Genomic DNA, 23,892 nt, shown 5'->3' on the forward strand with positions numbered 1-23,892 from the left:
AGCGGTATCGTCACCTGACCCAAGCATAGTAATCATCAATACAAGAAACCTAAAGACACGGCTGGATAATGTAATGTGCCAATATTCCCATCAATTCTTGCGGTTTTTGTTTGCAGCACAGAAAAGCTAACCTTGACTAGCCAGATTCATATGCATGATTGCGTCCCGTTGCCAATCTTCATCCTCGAGTGATGCCTGCTCCTGTTGTCCATCAACAGCGGGAAGTCGAATCTGAGGGGGGCCTTGCTGTAGATTGGGTTGTTGATATTCATCGCTAAAGCGGCCAAATTGAGAGGGGTAGCTAATGGGGTGCTCGGCAGATGCGGTATCATTTCGACTGCTGCTGGTTGACGATTCGACTTGTCGTGGAAGAGCTGACATCTTCTCCATATGTTGATCAAGCTCCTCTTGCTCTAGAATTTGTGGCGCATGTTCCATGTTCCTTAAAGAGCTTGCGCCCGCACCTGGTGCATTGTTACTTCGTATACTACCGACACTAGCACGATTGTTGTCGGCAGCGCCGTCAGTGGCTTCTAGAGTATTTGTGTCTGCATCGCGAATGGCAAATTGTGCAACTGTGCGCATCTTACGTGTGACCCAGCCGGCTAAGATCTTTCCCCGTTGTTTCTCTCCCAGCCGGCTGCGCGGGAAATCACCCTTGTTCACGAACGCAACAATATCAGCTACGATCTGATGTTCGCCTAAGATTGCGTTTACGATAACGGGGACAATCGACGCGAGGTATGGTTTGCGTGAGACTTCAACCAGAACAACTACAAGACCGCCAGCTTGGAAGACAGCACTTGACGAATGTTAGCTCAAGACATTCCTGTTACACATGTGAGACCACTTACCAGCCACCAGGTACAATGTTTCGATGACACCTCTCTACAGAGGCCTCGATGTCCATAGGGAAATGATTAAGGCCATTGATTTCGAAAGTTTCCCCAATGTTTCCGAGCACAAAGAGTACCTGCATCTCCACCTGTGTTCCGCCTGGCCCAATAGGCCGACTAATGGTATGTAAGAAGCCAAGGTCGCCAGTTCTGACATAGCGAATATTTGGATCGCCATCGACTGTGCGTCCGTCGAAACGTTCGGCATCAAAAGGATCCTTGGACCCATAAAAACTTTTGACGCATGCCTCCGAATCGACCCAAATCTCGCCGAATTCGCCGTCACTACAGAGCATACGGCTTTCTGGGTTGACGATGGCAATCTGCGTGGAAACCGGCACCATCCCTGAGTCCTGAACGAGGAGAGGTTTTGGTTCGGAGTCAGGGTCAACGGGGATGACCAAGCCCCTTCTTAGGCCACGTGGGTCAAGCCAAAGCTCGGTGGGTTCGATGCACATGTATGACCGCGAGGCGATCATTGGATTCAGCACATGGGAATACACCGTATTGATTGCCGTCCTGTCTAAGCCGGTGGCGGCAAAGTGGAGCCTGACTTTTTGGAAAACGTCAACTCGGGGTCTACTTTCTGCTGTAATCATCATGTTTTTGAGCTCGTGCATGGTAAATCCTTTCCCAGGCATAGTGTTCATTGCGTGGTCAAGCATTTGGGGCGTTGCGTAGGTGTCTTTGATCTTGTATCTACTAAGGGTCAAGAATAATGAGATGGGGTTCTGCGCGAACTCGACGGGTGACATGAGGTATGTTGGCGTGCCGATGTATATACCCATGAGGCATGAATGTATAAAACCGAGACCTGTCGTACTTCTGACGCAACCTAGGACTGGCCTTGAGCTCGTCATCTGGCAAGTTTCTTTCTGCACTTTGCACATGCCAAGAATAGTGTTGTGGCTAAGCTGCACTGATATCCTCCGCTGATCTGGTGTCCAGTATGCCCAGATGATGACAGGATAACCCGGTTGAACCCACGAGGGGTCAATCGTGATACCTAGGTCTCGAAGTCCACTATTTTGTTTTGGGGGCTTCGACGTATTGAATACGCCAGGTACATTGATTTTGAGAACTTGTGCCGTTTGCTTAACATGTTGTGCGACTGTCTTCAACTTGAGTAGATGATCAACCTCATTGTTCACTAGGACAGCCTTAATGCCGTAGTCGTTGATGAGGTGGAGGAAGGCTGGCACATCTTCGTATAGGCGTCGCTCATCCATTGGTGCTGTGGGGATGACCACGGCGCCAAGATTGATACAGGCATGGACAGCAAAGATAAAGTCCTCGGAATGAGTGTACATAAGCATGACATGATCGCGTGGTCGTATCTTGGCCTTGTTGCGAAGATATAGTGCGACGGCAGCGACCTTCGTGTCAAACTTCTTCCACGTTATTCCCTTTCCTTCTTTGCCCTTTCCGTCAATGCTACAGAGAGCTAATTCTTCGGGCTGACGTGCTACGCGCCATTGTATGAGGTCTGAAATGCTAGAGAAGTTATTTAACGGTGTAGACGTCCGATCATCAATGACCACCTCTCGTCTATCTATACCAGAGTATTGTTTATCGACAGGTCCAAGGATTTCGTCTCTGGAGCCCGAGGCAATCTGTGACCATATACCACCTAGTGGATCCACGCCAATAGGTAGATTGAGCACAGCGTGTTCAACGCCAAATTTGACGTGAACACAGGGTAAGTTTCCGAGATCAAATTCGCGTCTGCAGAGCATATTGCCAATCTCTCGCCGGCCATTCTTGGTAACACGTGGCAGCGAATTCGGGGCAGTAATCATCACGCAGTATACACGCAGGTGGTGTTCTTGAAGCAGAAGGTCCATACATTTCTCCGAAAGCGAATCCAACAACGCGGTGTCAAGCTGCCTAGGCGGGGCACCTGAGGTTGCCGGAGCCGTAGATGCTGCTGATGATTCAAGCACAACAATCGGTAAATGTTCGTCATTGACAAACACATCAAATGCTGAGCAGTCAAACACCTGTTTGCTCAAGTTCCGCAGGATACTGACTACTATATGTTGCACAAAGAAGTAGCGATGCTCAGCAATTTCGTGCCCATGTTCAACCCATTCTACTTTCTGCCGGATACGATCTTCATATAAGCCAAGGACAAATATTTTGCCTTCAATGACTGTCCCGAGAAGGCCAGTCCTGAGGAATTCAGGCTCTACTGGTGTAGGAGTCGGTTCGCCAGGCTCAAACTTATAGGGTCTTGCGTGGAAAATCTGCTCGGTGTGCTTAGGCAGCGCCCAGAAACCTCCTGATAAAGATGGCGAATCAACCCATATTTCTCCTATGGTCTGCGGAGATGCCAATAAACCCGTTTCGGGATCCACGATAGCCAACGTAGCATCGGGTATAGGATAGCCAAATGCACCCACTCGTACCGTCCCAAGTTCAGTTGTTGCCCTTTTACTGGCCTCTTCACCAATGGCGACAACAAGCACGTCGTTTGTTTTCAGCGCTTCTCGGTCTAATAATACTTCGCCGATAGTATTACTAGCATCAGATTCTTTGGCACTTGTTGTCCCACCCCCTAACAAACTGCCAAAACCGTTGGATGGTGTCGACTTGTCTTTATCCTTTTCTTCGTCCTTCTCATCCTTCTCGTCGTCCGGTTCAGTCTCCGCACCAAGCTGCAGCTTCAATGGACATCCCATGCGTTCTTCACCGCCTAGCCAATCACGGATACTGATCACCATACCACCGTGTTCAGGCAGACAGAGCATCGGGGCCACGACCTCTCTGGCGTGAGGGTTTCGTAACGGCCGCAGCCATCGATCAGCCAAAACCTCATGAAACTCGCTGTCGACTGTCAATGTATCAATCAAGCACAGCTTGACATGTTGGAAATTTGGTTCCATGCCCTTTTTGAAATTTCGAGTCGTCATCGGATCTTGTTGGTAATTAAATGCAGCGGTCTTCAGACCTGGATAATCTGCAACCATCAACGTTGCTTTATATTTTGTGATAAGGTGAGCATAGAGACCAGGAGAATTGACAGCTCGATTCTCAACCCAAACTGTTGTGTGTCCGCTATAGATATTGAGGAGCACACCAATAATCATGCCTATACCCTGCCTCGGGTCAAGATAGGATAGAAGAATCTCGCTACTTGCGCTACCGCCGATGAGTCGACCATTCTTGTCTCGAAGAGCCCGATTGAAAGTGTCTCCTGGGCCATGATTAGGCACTGCTGATACAATCGCGCTAAGACACGCCATTTGATGCATGATGGTGCGGTGGCTTAGGACGACACCACGTAAATCGCCAGTAGGCGCCCTGGAAAACTCTATATAAGCCAGATCTGGGACCGTTAAGGGTGGGATGTCGTCCTTTTTCTTAGGATGATAGCTCCCGAACTCGTTGGTCTTCCACCACTCAACACCCTTTGGCCAGTTCAGCTTTTGAGTTGTTATGTCTCGTTGAAAAGCTTTTAGGTTGTTGTCGGTGGTAAGTGCCAGATGTGCTTGCGTAGAGGTCAATATCAAATTAAGTTTTGCGTAGTCTTGTAGGTCATTGATAGGCACTGCAACAACTCCAGCGATGAAACAGCCGAGGAGAGCAATTGCAAAATCAATGATCTCTGAGTCGCGGAATACAAGAGCCACGCGGTCGCCGCGATATAAAGAACTCTTATCTCGTATGACCTGAGCAACTTTTTCCGCCCGTGACGCTAGCTTGTCCCAGGTAATTGACGCGATCTCCTTGCCTTTACTATCAAGAACCCAGTATGCAGGCAACTTCGCCGTGGTTCGTCCCCTATGTCGGAGAACAGCAGCAATGTTATCAAAAGAAGACATGGCCGTATGCTCATCATGTGGATCGGTTATGGCAAACGGCACCTCGCGCGGCTCTAAGGGCGCAAGATGCTGAAGCTCAGCGGGAGGAAGATCGTTCGCGGTGAGCATGGGCGGCGCCATAGCAGCCGTCGGGGAAAATGCATCGCCTACGGAATACCTGTGCACACCACCGCCGTACTCGGCTGATGGTTGCTCATACGACTGCTGTCCAGCGAAGTCTTGAAAATACGCCTGCGAATCCATCATGGTCCCAGTGCGGCTGTCGAAAGGGTGAACGGGCGGTTGAGCGTAGCCCCCCTGGTATTCGGGCTTAAATGCGTAGTCACCGGAGACCATAGTGCCTGATCGTGTGGGAGGATCAGACACCATGGTCTGTGAGTAGTTTGGAGTCGGGTTAAGAAATATGGAATCACGCTGCTCTATCGTAGGACGGTATTCGGCAGCTAGAGGACCACCCGGCCGCAGTAGACTAGCGGGAGTATCGGCACCAGCACCGTGTGGTGAATGTACTGGGGCGGACGGTCTGGACGGCAAGGGATGCCAATCAACAGGAGATGTTATGGTACTGGGAGACCAAGAAGCGTCATGATCGGGGCTTGAGGCATTCAGGGCAGCCAAAGCAGCGCCTCGATGATCACCGCCTGCGGGATGGGTATCGTCGTCGGGGTTGTGGAGTTTCAGGCCCCCGAAGCTGTTCGGGAGACCATATTGGGAAAGAAGCTGAGTCCTTCTTTTTTGGAACCTAAGATCAGGTGTTTAGTTAGCCAAAACATTCAACGGTTCAGCTGATTAGCAGGGCAGAGAAACCAAAGACTGAGCAGAAGTCTTGAAGTATAGTGACGAATAGAGCATACCCTTTCTCGGTGATGTCGCCCTCCTAAAGCCACATGACAGGTTAGCGGTTATTTGACGTAGAGCTATCCACGGATATCTAGGTCTGCGGGCCTTTTTTTTTTTTTTTTTGGAACCAAACAAGTGCATCGCGAGCTGGCGGTGAGGTTTATAGGCACATGGGCGTGTAGACATCGGAAGGGGACAGGCATACTTCTAACTCCTTCTCTAGCTCGTTGAGCTGCGCTTGCAGATCTTGGCTTAGATGCGCCATTGTCACGGCGCAATGGACCAAGGATTACCAAGAAAACGTGAGAACGACGATATGTATCGATGAAGGCAGCAATGGGACCGGCGGAACGGGACCGGCGAGCGAATCGCAATGTCACGAAGAGGGGGGTGGCATGGCTTTCGCAAAAGCACTGATGGGATTGAGGCACAACCAAGAGCAAACAAGCCAATGCTGGCAACAAAAGAAAACGGGCGAGGTCGACTGGATGGGCGGCGAGACGGTGAGGGCAGCGAAGCAATGGCTCGGCAGCGAAGTTTGTTGATAGGTAATCTTGGTCTTTGCTGGCAGATGGGAACGTGGGTAGGTACCGCTGTGTCTCGTGTCTCGTGGTGGTGTGCAAAGTACGGGACGGGAGCATGGGAGCATGGGAGCATGGAAGCATGGAGTTTGCTTTGCCTGTAGGCAACGGATCTCGTGGAGTGGAAGAGGCGCCTTACCCAAGTAGGTATGATTTCTTTCAGCGGGCATGAGCCGTTGCAACTCGCCCCGAGGCACTGATTCGCCAGCCGCAGGGGAAAAACGGGGGCCGGTTGGGGGTTGGGACAATACGAAGCGCCGCTTCTCGTTTAACGGGAAAAGAGGTCGACGATCGGGCCCAGGACCCTCCAATCTTCCTGCCCGCGCGAGGAGAGAGTAGGTAGGACTCCCGCCTGTCCCGCCTTGTCTAAGGGGACCTTACTTAAGTAAGTACGTGACGTACCAGGCATACTCCGTACTTACATAGTAGGTACATACATACACATACATGCTAATGCCTAGGTGACACCTATTTCACTGCTGTCTAAGAGGAGAAACAACTACTTCGCAGGTGCTTCTTGCCTATTGACTTTCCGCCTACATGTGTACGGGTGCTCAAGTGCCAATATGCGTTATACCTATACTTAATTGCACCAACATGCTTGGTGGAACTGCAGCCTTGGTATACCTGGCTCGTACCTAGGTTTAGTTCTGTGCTCTGCAAGGAATCTGGTCCCTATCTACCTACCTAAGGTATCTACCACGATGGACCAATATCAGGTACCGTATCTGGTGTGAGGTGGTTAAGTGTAACCCGCTGGCTGTACTACTGGACCAAGGCTGGACCAATGCTGGAGGCAGACTGGAGGTAACGGACGACGAGGTACTACGTAATCGATCACCACTGCTTCTACCACAAACAGGATACAGCGCAGCTATCTGCCGAAAATATGCTACGTCTCGGCAAAATTGGACAGGCGGAAAACCTACCTGAGCTCGCTGAGGTACCTCATATAACTGCAACTGCGCGCTTGAAAGACACCTGCAAGGATTCCCCTGAACCTTCGACCACCTCCTCTATCGATAAGCCTGCCGCTCAGCTAAGATCTGGAAGAGCTTCAATTTATATTATACCTAGATTCACTTTTATCATCTCCATCAACTTCTGCCACTAGCTAACAATAGCAATCCTTGACTGGATTATCCCCTGAGAGCTTTCCGACGCCGAATTTTTATCATTTGCCTCTATGTAGGAATATCGCGCGGAGCTTAAACCTGACAATTTCAGTATACATTTTCATTTGCCATCAGATTTGAGTCAGTATTGACATCTTAGTAGGCTTCAAGGTATGGTATGCCTCTTCCTCCGCACATCAACCTGCCCTCTCCTGCTTCGGTGTCTTTATGATGAAAATCAACGCATTCACAGACCTGTTCTGAACAAACATGTGGAAGAAAATGCATTGAGCTCTACTGAATTTCGCTCGAAGCTGCATTGAATGATTGAATCTATAGTCTATCTTGGCTAACTCGACCCTAGGTATCCTTCGTCGCCTCTATATTGATTATAAAACTATGAATAGGCCTCCATCTCCAATAGTATTAGTATTCCATGTAGCTGCTACAGAAAGCGAACACGGGTATTGTTTCCTCACAACGGTGTTATTGTCATGATACATTCAAAGAACCGCCTTGTTGTTAATAGTAGAGCTTTGTTGTGATCATCGGGTCTTCCTATTTTTGGAGAAAGAACAATGTGTCTCTCATCAAAGAGCACCAGCTCATTAACGATGATCTTGTACAAGAACAATACTATTCATCAAGAAACATAGATAAAGCCATTCCCTCGGAGTATATATGGTCTCGTCCAGATCGGCTACCTCGTCACAAAGATATTGCTTAGTAGCTCAAGTCTAGAGCTATATCTCGCACTACATTGCACGACCAGGGTAGCGGAGCAGGCATCACTACCAGTCCGACATTCACAAGGCCATATCAACTAGAAGTACAGAGCTCCAGCGAAAATGTCACACGAATCCCCAAATTATGATTTCTTGGAATCCATGGATGATGGTATGTGGGATGATATTCTGGCTGATATCAACTTTAGCACGAATGAGGGCCCTAACATTGAGCAAAAGTTGGCTGATGACTTTCCGGGCAAGGAAGTCCAGCAGACTCCAACTCCAGAGGTTCCAAGCGATCTGCAACTGGAAGCAACAATATCGACCGCTACCTTTGCCCACAACAATGAGATGAACTCACAGTCACAATATATCAACCCTCAAGATCTCAATTCCGCCACTGCGCCTCCACAGATCGCTGCGAATTTCGCTAATGCTAACGGCATCGCTAGGGACTTGATCTGTAATGAACCATCGTATCCAAATTATGCTTGTCCAACATTCACTAATTACGCTCAGAATTTTCCCATGGGCCCTCTATATGATGCTAATGGCCAACTTGTATATTGTCCGCCTGGTCAAATCCTTTATCCCACAATGCATCCCCCTGTGGGTTACAGGCTACCTTACATGAATGCGCCGACCCATCAACCCAACCCTCAACAACAGTTTACAAGCCCTCAAATGAGCCACCAACGCAGCCCCCGACAACCCATAAGCTCAGCAAATCGAGTTTTGTGGAAGTCTCAGCTTTCACCAGTTCTTGAGAAACGTGCTCCAAAGCCAGGTCGCCAGTCACTCACCCGAAAACCCCCTAAACATACTCCTGAAAGGCGGAGTGGAGCAGCCGATAGCAGCAACCCTTCAAGCCTGCCTCTAAAAGTCAACTCACGCCACAGCAAGCAACCCCCTTCGGCCGATACACTGACAACGCGGCCACCATTAAAACGACCAGCGAAGGACCACAATGGTGTGTTTCTTCTAAATGGCAAGATCCCACGCAAGACGCATGGCAAGAGGAAAAGCTGTGAGCCTGTGCCGGAGCCGGAGCGCTATTACGGGCCCTCTCCTCCAAAACCTCACGCCTGGGGTCCGCGCGACAGCAAGGGGCGTCATCTCTTCACATACACGGCAAAAGGCGAGCTTTCACCGGGGCTCTTCTTATCAATCCGCGAAATGCGATCGTACTTATTGGGACCTAACCCTCGTGAAGACTTTGATCCCCCAGCCCGTTTACCGGGTGTAAAGCTCGCGAGAAGGAAAATTCGTCAAGGCCTAACGCTTTGGATCGGCTGGCCGACGCCTATGTCGAATTTTAGATATCCGCGCGGGGGGGAGAGCACTAAGTGCCGCTTTGAATCATGCCGATTTAATCACACTATTGCTCTAGGAGAACCTTGGGTGATTTTCGACGAGAGGCAAAATGTAGACGGCGAGATGATCAATCCGTTTCACAATGCTGGCTACGTACACCTATTCTGCCTTGAATATCACTTTGATATCATTGATCTATGGCACCTGGTTGACATCCGCCCCGATTACCGATCGTTCAAGCGCGAGTGTCACCCATATTTTTCTCTTGAGCACAAGTTGTCGGGTATTGACTTTGAGCTCAAAACTTGGTGGATTGCGACATACGAACAGTGGTGGCAACTTAAGTGTGACGGAAAGAAACGCGTACGCGACCACCCGACGTCATTGACAAACTGCCTCATTAACTTTAAGCTTGATCGCGAGCCTACATCACTCATGAGAAACCGTGAGAAGCGAGTCGGTATCGATATGGCGAAGCATCGCGGTGACCCAGAGCTCAAGAGAAAATACCGTCTCTATAAACAGTACGGGTTACTTGACGAGATGGGGTTCCCGACGGCTGATGCAGCCGCTCAACTTCAACTGATCGAGAGTCAACAGCGAGCAACGAAAATGGGCCCACCTATGCCCTCACAACCAATTCCCACATGGGATAATGGCCAGCAGTCAGGGCCAACATTCAGCACAGGGGGGGGACATGCGAATCTCGTACATCTCAACCAACCACTTCCAGCGGATCACCCATATGCCCCTAAAGCCCTTAATATTCCATTAGAGGGGGCGACAGGGCAGAAGCGATCCCACGAAGACATCACAGATGGCACCACCAAGACACCTTCGCCTAAGCGTCAGCGACTTCACGCATCTACTGTGCCGCAAACGTTGCCCAGCTCTAGCATAAAAGTAGACCCCATCGGCAGCCCCGGGGTAATTGACATGTACGGTAAGCTACAAGCAGAACCACAAGCGGAGTTGTTAACCGAAGCCAATACCGCAATGGACATTTCTCATGAAGTCGGAGAGATCAAGGCTGAACCTCAAAAGGAGGACCTCAGCCCATCTACATCCCTGCAATCATTGCCCAATTTCTCGGGTACAGCCGACTTGAGCTTGGATGATATTGATGAATTGTTCCATGCGCCTGAAGAAATTGGAGAACCGGAAACGCCGCCAGATGTACCAAAAGGTAGTTCCCCCTTCCCCCAAACCTAAGGTCTACAGGTCTTCTGGAGAAATGACTAAACGACAGAAATCTGCAATCCCCCCTCCCCCCGGGGGAAAAAAAAACTTAAAAAAAAGCTCGAAAACTTAAGAGGTGAGTCAACGATTAAGGAATTCACAGAGGGAATTACTTATGTGTCCGTGTTCCAAATGACAAGCCAAACAACCAAATAAGAAAGGAAAAAACAAAAAACAAAAAAAACACTGTTTCAGTTCTAGTTTATGGTTTACCTGCCTTGCGAGTACCATGTCACGACGCGTCAGGCAGAGCAGTGTATATAACTACCTAGTACCTACATATATAGTCAATGTTTACAAGCAAATTTCAGCAGAGAACTCTGTTTATCCAGCCAAGTAGGAGCGTAGGAATGAGCCAACTTGAACGATTATGCCGTGACGTAGGATGTATACACGATAACGTAGAGTACCTAGAGAAAGCACTAGAACTACCGTAGGTCTGGGAGGGAAGTGCCTGCCTACTCTCTGCTCTCTCTTTCCATCGCAGAAACCGAAGAAGGGGAGAGAGAAAGGGGGAAAGAGTGGGAGAAATAAAGCCCAAAGGGCCGTGGCGTAACTTCTTCACTTTTGACATTGCTGTGGGCGAAGTACCAAGTAGCATGCATGTATCGATTTGGGATCAATAACATTGCACCCTAGAAGGAAGGCATAGGCCTAGACCAATATGGCCCGAGTCAAGTAGTCAACCGCTGACGAACAGGAAGGCGAGTATGTGAGGCATGGGGAAGCACGGCATATAACACAATCGTAGAGGATCGGAGGTACTGTAAGATGGATGTACATAAGCAGGCAGGCAAACATGATGAGAACGTGCCTGCTCCCATCCCAGAAGAACTGCTTCACAGCAGACAGTTTGTAGCACTTACCGTGGCACCTACCTCCCCGGTCAGGTTTCGTGTGAATGCGTGTTTCGGACTGATACGGTGTGGCAAGTACGAGAATGGCGTCTGTGTTGTTACGTAGGTTCCTGTCACACGATGCTTGTGATGCTTGTGGCCAGAGTTAGGTAGGTGAGGCAGGAGGTGGGTGAACTTGAAAGACCAGAAAAATAGATAGTAGTTGCCACAAGGCAGCCCATCGCGCGCCCATGTCATCACCATGTCGTAGTGCAGACATTGTACCTGCAGTGGCCGGCCGCGCCGTGTCGCTTGGGAACGCCATTCTCCACTAAGATGTTGCAGGATGCCGCAGGCGGGGGGCGCGGCACAGCGGGCTCTCCGAGAGAGCACCTGGGCAGGTATCTAATGGATGGATTTCCCCGACAAGGCCGACAGCTAGAGATAGGCCCCTCCCAGACCCCTCCCTAACCTAGGTAGCGATTCACTAGGTAGGTTAAGTACATAGTATGTAGGCAGGTATGTAGTGCTACGTAATACCAGCATTTTCAGGTGTCCGGCAGGGAGTAGTAGCACTTGAAGGGCATATGACTGAGTCCAGGGGGCGAAGATGGTTCCTCACAAGTATGGGTAACTTCTATTAAAATCAATATGCCGTAGTACATACATGTAGGAAAATATTACCGTGAGAGTGAGTGAAACAAACGACTTGCCCAGGGAGTACCAACACCAGCAACCTTCTCACAGACAGTCCCCAAATATAGTACTACTGGCTGTGGGCCGACAAGACCCCACGCGGGGGCCATAGCGTGTAGGTAGTGCAGTACATACCTACGCAGTACCTGTAGGCTGGTGCGTCGCATCTTGCATGCCTGAGGTCCTTAAGTACATGCAGTATGTACGGTAGGTGGTTGGGAAGCTGATTGGAGCTCCCTACACCCCCATAAGCTCCCTGATCTGTAAAAGAGTGGTAATCCCATGGTCCATGCTCTGTAGGTACGCTTACGGGCTGTACAGCGTTGCGATGAATCTAGCCTTAAAATGTGATCTTCCCCAGGTTGCCAGATCGTCATGTTGGAGCTACTGAGATGTGCATCTACCCACGCATTGTGTCACCACCCGGGCAGTGGTATTGGACTGCCGAGCGTAGGGCCAGTTCTTGAGAACGAGCATTGTGTTAGATATTTCCCGAGCTCTCACCACCTAGCTGGCGTGAGCATGCCCCTTTCCCGTGCTCCTTCATCTTTTGTTCCTCTGCCCCCTGTCCTCCGTCCCTGCCACGAGAACGTAGGAGATTGATGAGCAGATTCCGAAGTAAAAGGAAAGAACATATGGGGGGATGAGACAGGCAAACGGGCGGAGAGCGTGCTAGGCTGCACTAGGTACTTAGTAGATAGGTAGACGGTGCTGGCATCGCTGTACTGGTATGTACCGGGCACCCCTAGCGTACGCTATTCGGTACCTATCTATACGCAACAGAGGGAGAAGAAGGGCTCGCATCTAGGAACCATCACGTGGCCATCCCAGGGGCTGTGTCTCTCGACTCTTTCCTCTTGGTCAAGATAGAGCAGGCAGGCAGGCAGTTCGAGTCCAGGCACTTTCCTCGAGGTATTCCAGACTCAAGTCGAGAGAGAGAGTATTGTCCGTCTGGGGGGATGTGGGAACAAACCATCCCATACCCTCTCTCCTCAATCTCTCTTGGCAGACATCCATTCTCTCTACTCCATCCAACATTTCCATTCTTCTTCAATCCGATCGACTCCAGCCAGTTCCAGCCACTGGCCTTAACTCATACCTTGTAGACAATTCTTCAAATTTGATACCACAGGACATCATTCGTGCGGCCGGACAGATGAGAGGCCTGTCTGGATTGTCCGATTCCCCTTTGCTAAAACATCTTGCTCATATCTTTTGTCTTCGTCGAGGTGTATTTAATTCCGGAGGGGCAAAAGCAGGCCCAGGAGCACCGTACACACTTGATCCTGCTGCCAATACACCCTCTGATTTCAAAATGGCCGGGACAGATGAACCCCCAGGACAAGCTGAGCAATCCCAACCTGCAATGCAGGTCATCGTTCTTGTAAGTTGGATTTCTCTTGTCTTTAGCAACCAGTTCATAAGCACCCATCCATGAGCCCCCCGGCTAGGTCATGTTCACAATCTCTTTGTTCATACGTCGTGATGGTTGTGTGTCATTGAGATGCACCCCCATCCTGGGCGCTGCGGGCAACACTGCAGCACACGGCAGCACACCGAGGATCAGTTGAACCAATTGGCCCGCTTGCCCCCTGCACTAGCACACCAAGATGCCAACCACTTGGTGTCTTACATGGTCAGATCTCCAATAAGTCTAGGGGCGGTTTAGGCCACCTGGATAAATCTTGTCCCTTATCGTCATCATCTTTGCATTGTCCTTTTCACTGCCCGTGTCATATACTGGGATCATCTTGTCTTTGGCATTGAAGACGAATTCGAATGTCATCCCACTGTGGGCTAGCTTGGTCTTTCGCCTGCAATTGGATATACGCTTCTTCATGTCTCCTCCGTATGTCGATCCTATAAGGAGAGGCCGGCAGGACGATCCAATCAGTAATGCCATACGAAGGGACGTGCTTGTGCAGCTCCCGGGCGCCAAATGCCGATAGGGCTCAACCAGAGTACATCCTGATCACCAAAGATGATGTGTCAGTTGCGTTCAACAAAGCTTGCTACTAAGATCCTCTTGATGTGGCTCTTACCAGAGGCTTGAGTTGCTGCGCCATTTGCATCACAAGATTGCCATAGCTTGGTATGCTGGTCGGAGCAGAGCTGGGTGTTGATAAAAACAATACAACAAAGAAATACTTAGGTACGGATTGGTACCAGCGCCATTGGCACCAGCACCTAGATCCAGGTTGCCCAGGATGAAGAGAAGGGGCTCAAGAAGATGAAGAGAATGGGACAAAGAGAACGTTGGACATCTCACGTGGTCCCTTCGTTTATTACGTTTTCACCGCCTTTAGCGTCCCTCACTTGCCTGAATGTTTGCTGTCCACAGGTGACTTCCTCTATAGGGGCTGCTATACGTACCTAATCGGACTTATGCAGCAGGCAGGAGTTGGGTTTCTTCCGGGAGGCACCTGGCACTGAATTCTCATGCATCTTGCGCCAACAAGAGCACGTGTTTATTGCAAACTCGAGGCTCATGCCTACATCCGACTTTTGGGCATTTCTCGAAGTCTTTCCTAGCGCCCAGAACATATTTACTTCACCCATCAGTGCACAACTCAACAGATAATGATGTTTGCTTTGCTCAAGTGCTAACAACAGTCTCATTTATAGGGTTCCGGAGGAGGCCCCCAAGAGAACAATGTCACAGCATTGCTTGTACGCTCTTTGGAGTCAAATTGGTCAAAAGGATCACTGATGGCAGTGGATGGAGGTGTTCATCTATCAGCCATAACCAAGATCCTAGAAGCAGACCAGCCCAAAGGCCTAGGTACCAAAGTCCCTTTGCCACATGTTCTTGAGAAAGGCCCTTTTGCTGGCTTCACAATCCACTCTTCATCAGCAACAGTCAACGCCGGTGATGTTATAAGAAACCAAATCGACACTGTTCTGTTCACCCATTCGCACCTTGACCATATTAGTGCTGTGGTCATCAACACAGCTGGGCTGCCAGGATCTCGACCCAAACGACTAGTCGGCCAGGAATGTACCATTGAAGCACTCAAGACACACATATTCAACAACGTCATTTGGCCAAATCTGTCTGATGAGAATAACGGTGCGGGATTGGTGACTTACTTGCGCCTTGCTGAGGGCGGCAATCCGGCAATTGGTGATGGTGCTGGTAAAGGCTATTTAGAACTAGCGGATGGCCTCGGCGTCAAACTTTTCAGTGTCAGTCATGGACACTGTATTGAGAGAAAACCAACCCGAGGCTCCTCTACCTTCCGGTATGGAAGTTTCGATACTTCATCAACCACGGCATCGCCAAGAGGTGCGCCGGGCAGCACAGCGGCGTCTGGACCGCCTTCCTTGTTTAGGGGATCTGGTGGCGGCCCCGAAAAAGACACAATCTCGGTTTATGACTCCAGTGCGTACTTCATACGTGACTATACCACTGGTCGGGAGATTCTTGTATTCGGCGACGTCGAACCAGATTCCATGTCGCTGTCTCCTCGAAATTTAAATATCTGGAAGGAATCAGCACCGCGAATCGCAAATGGCAACTTAGTTGCAATTTTCATTGAATGCTCGTATGACAATAGTCAGAGTGATGACCGTCTGTTTGGCCATCTAACACCTCGTTACATCATTCAAGAGTTGCAAGCTCTTGCCGCCACTGTTGAGATGGCAGCACAAGCTCCGCTGAAATTCGATTCGACTAAGAAACGCAAGAGAGAGGCTGAGCAGGGCACCAACAAGACCAACAACGCTACTGTAGCGGATGATGATGATCGCGCAATCTCGCCAAAGTCCACGAGACCGGCGAAGAAGGGATCGAGTGCTACCACGACCGGTCCAGACCACAGTGGAATGGATACGCCGCATATTGCGACACCAACAGCGGAGATGTCTCTCACAGAACTTGAGGCTGATGCATCTGACGCCAATCACGTGCCGCTCACTCCTCAGTCAGCCAATGTCCTCCGGGGTCTAAAGGTTATTATCATTCACGTCAAGGGGAAACTCGTGGACGGAGATCCACCAGGTGATACCATACTATCCCAACTGCAGAAAGCAGAGAGTGAAGCCCGATTGGGTTGTGAATTCATTATCTCGAGCACAGGACAGAGCTTCCTATTCTAGTTTGGAAGCCTGTACACACCTCTTGGCCGCTCTTTTGCTACTCGGAATTCTGACAGGCACCAATTATTTAGAAGTTAATACGCTGAACGGATATGTCTTCAATAAGGCTCACTATACACCGTTCAGTAAATGAGCATGCGATAATAAAAAACCGAAACGACAAAAAAATACCCCATACACGATCGAATATGAATCCGACGGCCCTTCTTTCTCAGCATCAAGTTGTGTCACCAACACTTAGTTTGTCTTCATACAGTGTTATATGTATTGGGCTCCAAGAACGCTCCATGTACTTACTTATAGCTTGCTCCGACTTTGTGCTTCGCGGCGTTTTGGAGTTGCTTGATACCATAGAGCTATAACTTTTGGAACCGAGGAAGGACGAAGAATGGTTGATGGACAAGGGTCCACTTAATGAGACACTAGGTAATCACGTAGCATGAATATCAAGACTAATTAGTTCTACATCCAGTGAAGGGAGTGAATGGGATTATGTGCTATCTGACTAAAGACCCGATGTGTAGAGAGAACGACCTCTCGGTGCATCTTTTGACAGCTTGGGGCAATGCATCGACCCAGATTATGGCACACGTCCCCTGAATTGAGCGAGTATCCCAAAGATTGACATTATCCTTCTCTCTACGTTTCTTCAATCTACCTGAACACCCATTTCAAGCCTAGGTGTAACTTAGTCATTAGGGTCATAATCTCTTAAAGAAAAGAAAGAGCGGAAAAAAGAAGACTGCTTGAACGAAGTCTGATTTAGTACGTTAGGTAGGTACATGAATACGAAGATCTCACGATAGTCTCATGCAACAGCGAATGTCTTCGAAAACTCTCACCCCAGCACTCCTGTCTGGCTGACAAGCAGTTTCGCCGCCACGCCCTGCGCAGCACCAACTCGCGCGGACTCGTGAGGGAGCGTGCGCGTCATTGTGTTCTTGCAAGGTAAGTGCGCACCAATTTTGATGAGCGAGTAGTTTTCAAAGTAGATGGGCAGGTGCGTGTATCAGATTTGAAGAGATGGTGGTGTGGGAAGGCATGAGCAATGGCTTGCGAGTAAATTGGGGGTGCGCACCTGCTTAGTGAGTTAGGGGAGTGAGCTTCTAAGTAGTCGGGCAGGCGCGTGTATCAGATTCGCGCATGTGCCTTGGTAGGTACCTCTGGGGACGTGTGTTGTATCCTGCGTCTTGATACATGCTATTAAGTCTCTTGTTACTAGGTGAACACAGAAGACTAAAGTGAGGGAGGGCATTTAAACTCATTTTTAGCTACCTCCTATATTCCCCTTGTTTCTTGTTCATATGGGGAATCTCTGGCAGTTGCCCTACCTAGATACGTAGTATCGGGTGCAGGTATCTTCAATCTCGGTTTGGACGTGACGTCACTGCGAATTTTGGTTTCTGTGAAGTCTCCTACCGCAGAGTGTGATGGTGAAGGGTGAGCGGCATGATGTGTCTGTCTACCTGGGTTCGTAACTACATAGGTACATGGGCACTTCAACTCATTTGGCCGCGTCGTGAGAGTCCTTGGTATTGGTAGGTTAGGTCATATATAGGTATACCTTATTGATATGATGCCAGATCCTCCGTTGTGGAAAGTAGAGGGGTCAGACTAATAACCTACTGCCTACATATGTATGTACCTACCTCGCTGCTCTCTTCTACATACTGTCTTGTCTGTACACTGGACGATATGAAGCCCAGAAATTGAGCATGAACATGCTAAGTACTTTACACCTGCCAACTGGCCGTAGTATTGGTGTATGAGGGTCCGACAGTTCCAAGTTCCAAGCCAGGCCCAATGCTGGCACGTCCAGTGTCGAAAAAAAAATAGAATTAAAAATCTCTGTCCCCGGGATCGTGACTTGTGTATCTGATCTTGGGCTACTTGAACTATAGATATACCATACTAAAATAACATGAGTGCGTGAAAACATCTCGTCCTTTCAGATGCCAAGCACTCTAAATCAGACTGTAGATTGAGACACTAAAACCCCAACTCCGCCTTAAGTGTTTTAAAAAGATCTCCATGATCCCCAGGTAATCTATTTTAACCGCATAAAAAGGTGTGACCAAAGAACGGTAGCCGACATGCTCAGTAAGTGTCCTTTATTGTGCCTCTGTGCGGCTCCTAAGACCAGCTAAAAGCTGCCGAGGATTGACTATGATGTCACTTGGCAAAGGCGAACTATCAGCTTGGTACCCGGTGTCCCAGGCGCTTCTGAAATGCTACTGAAAGGTTAAAATCGAAATATTCGACATGTCAGATAATTGATTGGCTAATATCACGCACTTAGGTTACATATCCACGACATAATAAAGTGAGCAAACACGGGCGGCATGCAGTCAATAAGAGCTGCTAGCAGAGTGCCCGTCATCGTGAGTACCCCGCCCAGTCGTGGAGCAGCCGGAATCTTCGGCTACAACCGGCGTTCATTCGCCGTCACAATAAGGTCGTCTCCTCATTGTCGTTCCTTGAATGCTATAACGGCTGGCTGCGCTGCTGTCTTAGTCTCTGCCGAGGTGTTCTCATCTCATCATCGCACTATTGCTACCACAGCAGTCAGTATGTCTCGGCATCCAGATTTCAAGACAGTGGAGGCGTCCCGTCCCGACTGGAACACCTCCTCCAGCCTCCGATACACCAAAACTGCCGACCCCGACTGGACGCACGGGTCAGGCGCCAACAACCTTGACGCCGGAGCCGCCTCAAAGAAGCATGTCTCCATCGACCCGTATGAGCCGGGTCGACCGGCCAACTTCAACTATAAGCTTCTCATCTCGGGTATCACACCACGGCCTATCGGCTTCGTATCAACGCGCTCGGGGTCGAAGGATGGGTCGGCTGCTGCGGCGGAAGAAACATTCAACCTGGCGCCTTTCTCGTACTTCAATGTCGTGTGCACGGATCCCCCCATCTTCGCACTGGGCGTGTCGGGGGCGCTCGCCAACCCCAAAGACACGCTGCGTCATCTCGTCGCCAATGGCGAGTGCACAGTAAACATCATCAGCGAGCATTTTATCGAGGCGGCGAACGCAACGAGCGTCGATGCGCCTACGGGGTGTTCCGAGTGGACTATCAGTGGATTGACGCCGTTGCATGATTGCGAGACAGTCCGCGCGCCGCGCGTTGGCGAGGCCGTCTTCTCCGTGGAGTGCAAGGTTGAGAGCATCCGCGAGTTCGAGAGCCGCGGGACGCCCGGCAAAATAGGCGGGTGTGTAGTTCTGCTAGAAGGCCAGCGCTTTTGGGTTCGCGAAGACGCTGTTAATGACGAGCGCAACCTCATTGACCCTGCGGTATTGCGCCCCATGAGCCGCTTTGGGGGTATCACGTATGGGCGCACTATTGAGGTGATCGAGCTGCCGCGTCCTGTTTTCGAGAGAGACGTTGGTATGGAGGAGTATGAGAGGCTGAAGAAGAAGGCGGCGGATAAAGCTGCGCAGTGAGAAGTTGAGGGCGGGCAGGCATGATTAGGCATTGCAAGACATAGACATTAGAGAAGAGGGTAGGGCTAAAGGGTACGAATAATGACTGCTAGAACATCTACTCTAGGATCGCGTACCATTACGTGTTTTCAGCTTCTATAGCTTGTGACAATCAAGGACGGATTTTATCGCCTGTCGTACTGAATCCAACGGAAGGTGTCCCGCAGAATGTTTGTCCATGCCATTCGTAGCTTTGCACTACATTCTGTTCACTGCAGGGAGGCTTGCCGAGGATCCAAGGATTCCCTCGACTGGAGATACGGCAGTGGTTTGGCTTCCATCTTTAAGTACCCCTTGGAATGATCTTTGGTCAACGATGTTATCACGTGTACAAACATCCCAGATCCACTGAAATACACAGCTTGACCAACGCTAGCATTTCCCCAGATAGTGGCTACAAACATTCTCACCCATGCTACACACGATGAATAAATACACTCCAAAGATTCTATCGTAAAGTGTCACTCCCGTAATGAGCTTCTTCAACGGATGAACCCAGATGCTCCTCGTAGCTTCGGGACTTGGCCCCCAATTTCGACGAGACGTGCATAACCCAGGAAGTCTCGTGCCTATATAACCGAGTTCAACGTTCCTTGAATGGTTGCAACTTGTGGTATTTCGTAGGCAGATCTTCAGACCCAAGAACATGGCAAGGATGCACAAAGGAACCACTTCGAGTAGGTATATGCTATGTAAGCTATGCCGGCCCGCGCCGCATGCGGGCAAACCGGGTAGGGATATTCCACTGAAGATAGAACGGGAGATGGCTTGGCTGTATGCACATGTGCCTGCTGCAAGTCAGACAACGACCCAGTAACTCGGAACGTAGTCTACAGACCTATGTACGGTAAAGCTAATTAGCCATTCATGCCTGATTCTCCAGAAGTGAATCTTGCGAGTGCGCCGAAGCATGTGATTATTATCTACGAACCTACGAGTATGTAAGAGCATAGTTCATTTTGTTAGTACTACGTACTTAGAGGTGCAGAGAAGAACATGTAGCTCAAGCATCAATCATGCTTTATTAATTCACTTATTCTATTGCGTCTTGGCAACAATTCCAGAGTTCAGCGCTTCTGGAACTTATCTCTTCGACAAATCAAAAATTCAAGAACTCCAGGGGTCCAAAATACCAAAGTTTTTAGAAGTCAACGCTTCCAGGCATTAATGTTTCCAACAACCAATGTTCCCGGAAATCATAGTCGTTCCATGGCTGTGCTTATGCAAGATGGACTCCAGGATAAGGAGGGACTATTTGGAAAACAATGCGCGTGCAACCATTTCCCGTCTCCCTCACCAATTCCCAGAATCAGGCTCAAATGATCTTTTTATATAGGAGTAGGTCTCTGGCGGCAGTGTTCCCGATGAAACGTGAACCATACTCGAGATAAAGCAAAGGTTTGTCGGCTTCTGAGGATGCTTGATCCCAATCTATCGTGGACAGGAGTTGGTGCCACGGTCCAATAAGCCGCCAGAACTCATCCTTATTCATTGTGGAAAGGTCAAGGTGCCACACGTAAATTGGTCCGTCTTGTAGAGTCTCATTTGGCGTCCGTGCTATTAGAGTATGTTAGTGATTGGTACTCTCTAATTTGTGGATGCCTAGCTTTTCCTTATCTTACTTACCAATAGTACCATAGAGATCTGACTGGAAGATTAAAGTAAAGTCAGTGATGGTAGTCGAAGAAGAAGATTCGGCGGGCTCGGAGTTCGACATAATGTACTCCAATCACAACACGGAAAGGATATGGCCTAATTTTACTAGTGTTCACTTCGGATTCTGTAGTCGAAACTCAAGCCGTTATCGACGAAAAGATGTTTAAGAGATGGTGATGAGATACTGAAGCCTTTGAATTTTGACAGATCAGAAAGGAGTATTCTTTTATACTTGGACGGCTGCCCAACACAATACATTCTTCCATCTCCAATCAACACTCGGTGTTTGCTCTTCGTTGCTTTTGAAGCACATGCCAAGGGAAGAGGAAACATGCATGAGAGATGCTCGACAGCTCTGGTTCTTCCGATGTAAGATGCTAATGTTGTATTACGTCTACTTCTTCTAAAGCCGGTCAAATCGGATACGCGGCAAACACGATTGTCTAAGTTGGAATTTAAGTGTACGGCGGCCGTTGATACAAGGGATGCAATCAACGCATGTTTTGCGGGTGTATTTGGCATACCTCGGGGTAGACAGGAATGTTTGAAGGTGTGGAAGATACGAGAGTTCGGATGTGGCTGATGAAAGGTGACCTACAGATGGAAATTGGGTCAGGAAAGGGGTGAGCAACCGTTTATCCATGTTACCTCCCCGCGATGAACGATGACACCTAGCTCTTGTCTCGCCTACCTCCTCGTTCCATCAGCAATCACTAACTTGTTTGCAGGTCACTGTTCAGTTCGCCCACTTCCACGAACCGAACAAGTATCGACAGCAATGGTGGCTACCCAGAGACCATACGCACTGGGATTCAGCGTTTGCGAACGATTCGCTGCAGGACTTTTCCCCCTTCAGTCAGGGGCCGAGATCTTGCATCGGCATGACGCTGGCTTGGCGCGTAACGAAGCTATTCATAGCCAAGGTCCTCTGGTCCTTTGATGTAGAAGCTATTCCCGGCGAGAGCATGGTTTTTTTGACGGGGATTTCAAGATCTACGGAATGTGGGAAAAGCCGTCGTTCAGGGCTAGATTCGTACCTATTATTCGGGACAAGTAGTTCTTGGCGTTTACTATTAACTAGCTGTATTATATCTACTTGGGATAGACCGTAACACGTATGCACATTTCACAGGGTTAGTCACATAGATTAAAGGCGAGAGGTAAAGTCTGACTTGTTATGACTGTATCATTCCGTGGACTGCGCGGACAGCTGCAGCCCCCCCAATTTATGTTTTCAGGATGAAGACCACCCTAGATGTCGGTGAGAATGCGTTTCATGTCTTGCGGACATTTAAATCAAGGCATCTCGGACGTTGGGTGGGCCTTACGGCCCCTGTAGTGCGCACGAGGGAGCAATTTAAGGTAGTATTGAGTGCTCTAGCTAGCTAGGTTCTATCTCATAAGCGATTGAGTGGTGAGATGATATATATGCGATCTTCGGACCCTAGTTTACCCACTCCTCGACTTCACCTACTATCTACTACATGGCGAAGCACATGACTGCTATTTCCCAATGCTTGAATAGATGTAAAAATAGCCTGTCAACGTCATTGGGATTGGACATAGTATGACCAAAAAGATGATAGTGTGTCTTGTGTCGGTAAAGAGCTTGACGAATGCGTAATTCTTCTCTTCCGCTCAATTCATTGATATAGCGGTCTTGAACTACTCGGTGACATCGAGTCTGAACCCACGGTATAAAATAACCCTGCGGTACAATATGATCCTCATGGTCTTCACGATCACATCCATCCCATATCCAAATATATTCCAGAAAATCTCTACGATCACATGCCTCCCACTGGCGGATTAGGGGCCGCACAACGGATACGTGGAAGCCCGCAATCCATCTCACCTGGTCTGGAGAGAGTTCTTTGACGCGTACACAGGATTCTGGGGCTGCTAGCCAACACTTGTATGTATTAAGGAAATCTTTGATCCACCCTTTCGTCCTGGGCGACCCCATTCCTATCGGACGAGACATGAGAGTGGCATATGCGTCGACAACAAAGCCATCTAACTCACGATCCAAGCAATCAGAAAGGATCCTGTGACTGTCGTATTTGTATTGAGCATACATCGTTGGAGAGGCTTGGATTATGGTGCGGAGTGTTTCCAGATCCGGGATGTTGCGCAGTATTTTGGCTCTCAATTCCGCGGGAAGATTCTCGAGTATCGACTGCGAACCTCCTGCTTTCTCTGAATCCTCACTATCCGCGGACGAATGGTGCTTGTCGATTGTACCAGGCATGGCATCAGATGGGGTAGATTGATAGAAAGTCTTCGTAGATATATCGCTCACAAAATTGTTATCTCTGACATAGACGTGATCGTTATCGTGTCTTCCAGCTCTTTCCTCACCTTCAAAGGGTGATTTCCAAGCAACTGTTGTCCCAAGTATGGTCTTTTGATCGTTGTCTTCATGTCCGCTATTCGAAGATACCAGTAGGGCTTCGCTGTTACTTCCTTGGGCTGTCAATGGCTGGTAGTCGTGTTCTGTGAGGTAGCCATCTCGGCGAGTACGAATGCGGGGACCTTTCTCGGTCTTTTTGATGACTCGAGAGTTGCTTATGATGTCTCT

General features: G+C 49.2%; 5 protein-coding genes across 5 annotated transcripts; 3 read left to right on the forward strand and 2 right to left on the reverse strand.

Moving 5' to 3' along the window:
• Positions 1-126: 126 nt before the first annotated feature.
• F5B22DRAFT_640963 (acyl-CoA ligase) lies at positions 127-5,825 on the reverse strand (the record flags this gene model as incomplete). Its single annotated transcript, XM_047977917.1, has 4 exons — positions 127-802; positions 855-5,462; positions 5,575-5,597; positions 5,766-5,825. 4 exons carry the CDS (start codon positions 5,823-5,825, stop codon positions 127-129), a joined length of 5,367 nt encoding a protein of 1,788 aa, XP_047836380.1.
• Positions 5,826-8,104: 2,279 nt separating this feature from the next.
• Positions 8,105-10,510, forward strand: F5B22DRAFT_640964 (uncharacterized protein; the record flags this gene model as incomplete). The annotated part of the gene is made up of 1 exon (XM_047977918.1): positions 8,105-10,510. One exon carries the CDS (start codon positions 8,105-8,107, stop codon positions 10,508-10,510), a length of 2,406 nt encoding a protein of 801 aa, XP_047836381.1.
• A 2,874-nt stretch (positions 10,511-13,384) lies between these two features.
• Positions 13,385-16,167, forward strand: F5B22DRAFT_640965 (cAMP phosphodiesterase class-II; the record flags this gene model as incomplete). Its single annotated transcript, XM_047977919.1, has 2 exons — positions 13,385-13,453; positions 14,695-16,167. The coding sequence occupies 2 exons, from the start codon at positions 13,385-13,387 to the stop codon at positions 16,165-16,167; spliced, it is 1,542 nt and encodes a 513-aa protein (XP_047836382.1).
• A 1,627-nt stretch (positions 16,168-17,794) lies between these two features.
• Positions 17,795-20,143, forward strand: F5B22DRAFT_583195 (uncharacterized protein). The gene is made up of 2 exons (XM_047973345.1): positions 17,795-18,408; positions 18,467-20,143. Exon 2 carries the CDS (start codon positions 18,510-18,512, stop codon positions 19,614-19,616), a length of 1,107 nt encoding a protein of 368 aa, XP_047836383.1. The 5' UTR covers positions 17,795-18,408; positions 18,467-18,509; the 3' UTR covers positions 19,617-20,143.
• A 2,530-nt stretch (positions 20,144-22,673) lies between these two features.
• F5B22DRAFT_583198 (uncharacterized protein) lies at positions 22,674-23,892 on the reverse strand. The gene has a single exon (XM_047973346.1). The coding sequence runs from the start codon at positions 23,560-23,562 to the stop codon at positions 22,792-22,794; it is 771 nt and encodes a 256-aa protein (XP_047836384.1). The 5' UTR covers positions 23,563-23,892; the 3' UTR covers positions 22,674-22,791.

The sequence above is a fragment of the Xylaria bambusicola genome (genome assembly GCF_022495145.1).
Source record: "Xylaria bambusicola strain CBS 139988 unplaced genomic scaffold F5B22scaffold_1, whole genome shotgun sequence".
In the NCBI taxonomy this organism is placed as follows: Eukaryota; Fungi; Ascomycota; class Sordariomycetes; order Xylariales; family Xylariaceae; genus Xylaria; species Xylaria bambusicola.

Coding starts and splice junctions, on each gene's coding strand:
- F5B22DRAFT_583195 (XM_047973345.1), top strand. CDS start 18,510: ATGCAGTCAATAAGAGCTGCTAGCAGAGTGCCCGTCATCGTGAGTACC.
- F5B22DRAFT_583198 (XM_047973346.1), bottom strand. CDS start 23,562: ATGCCTGGTACAATCGACAAGCACCATTCGTCCGCGGATAGTGAGGAT.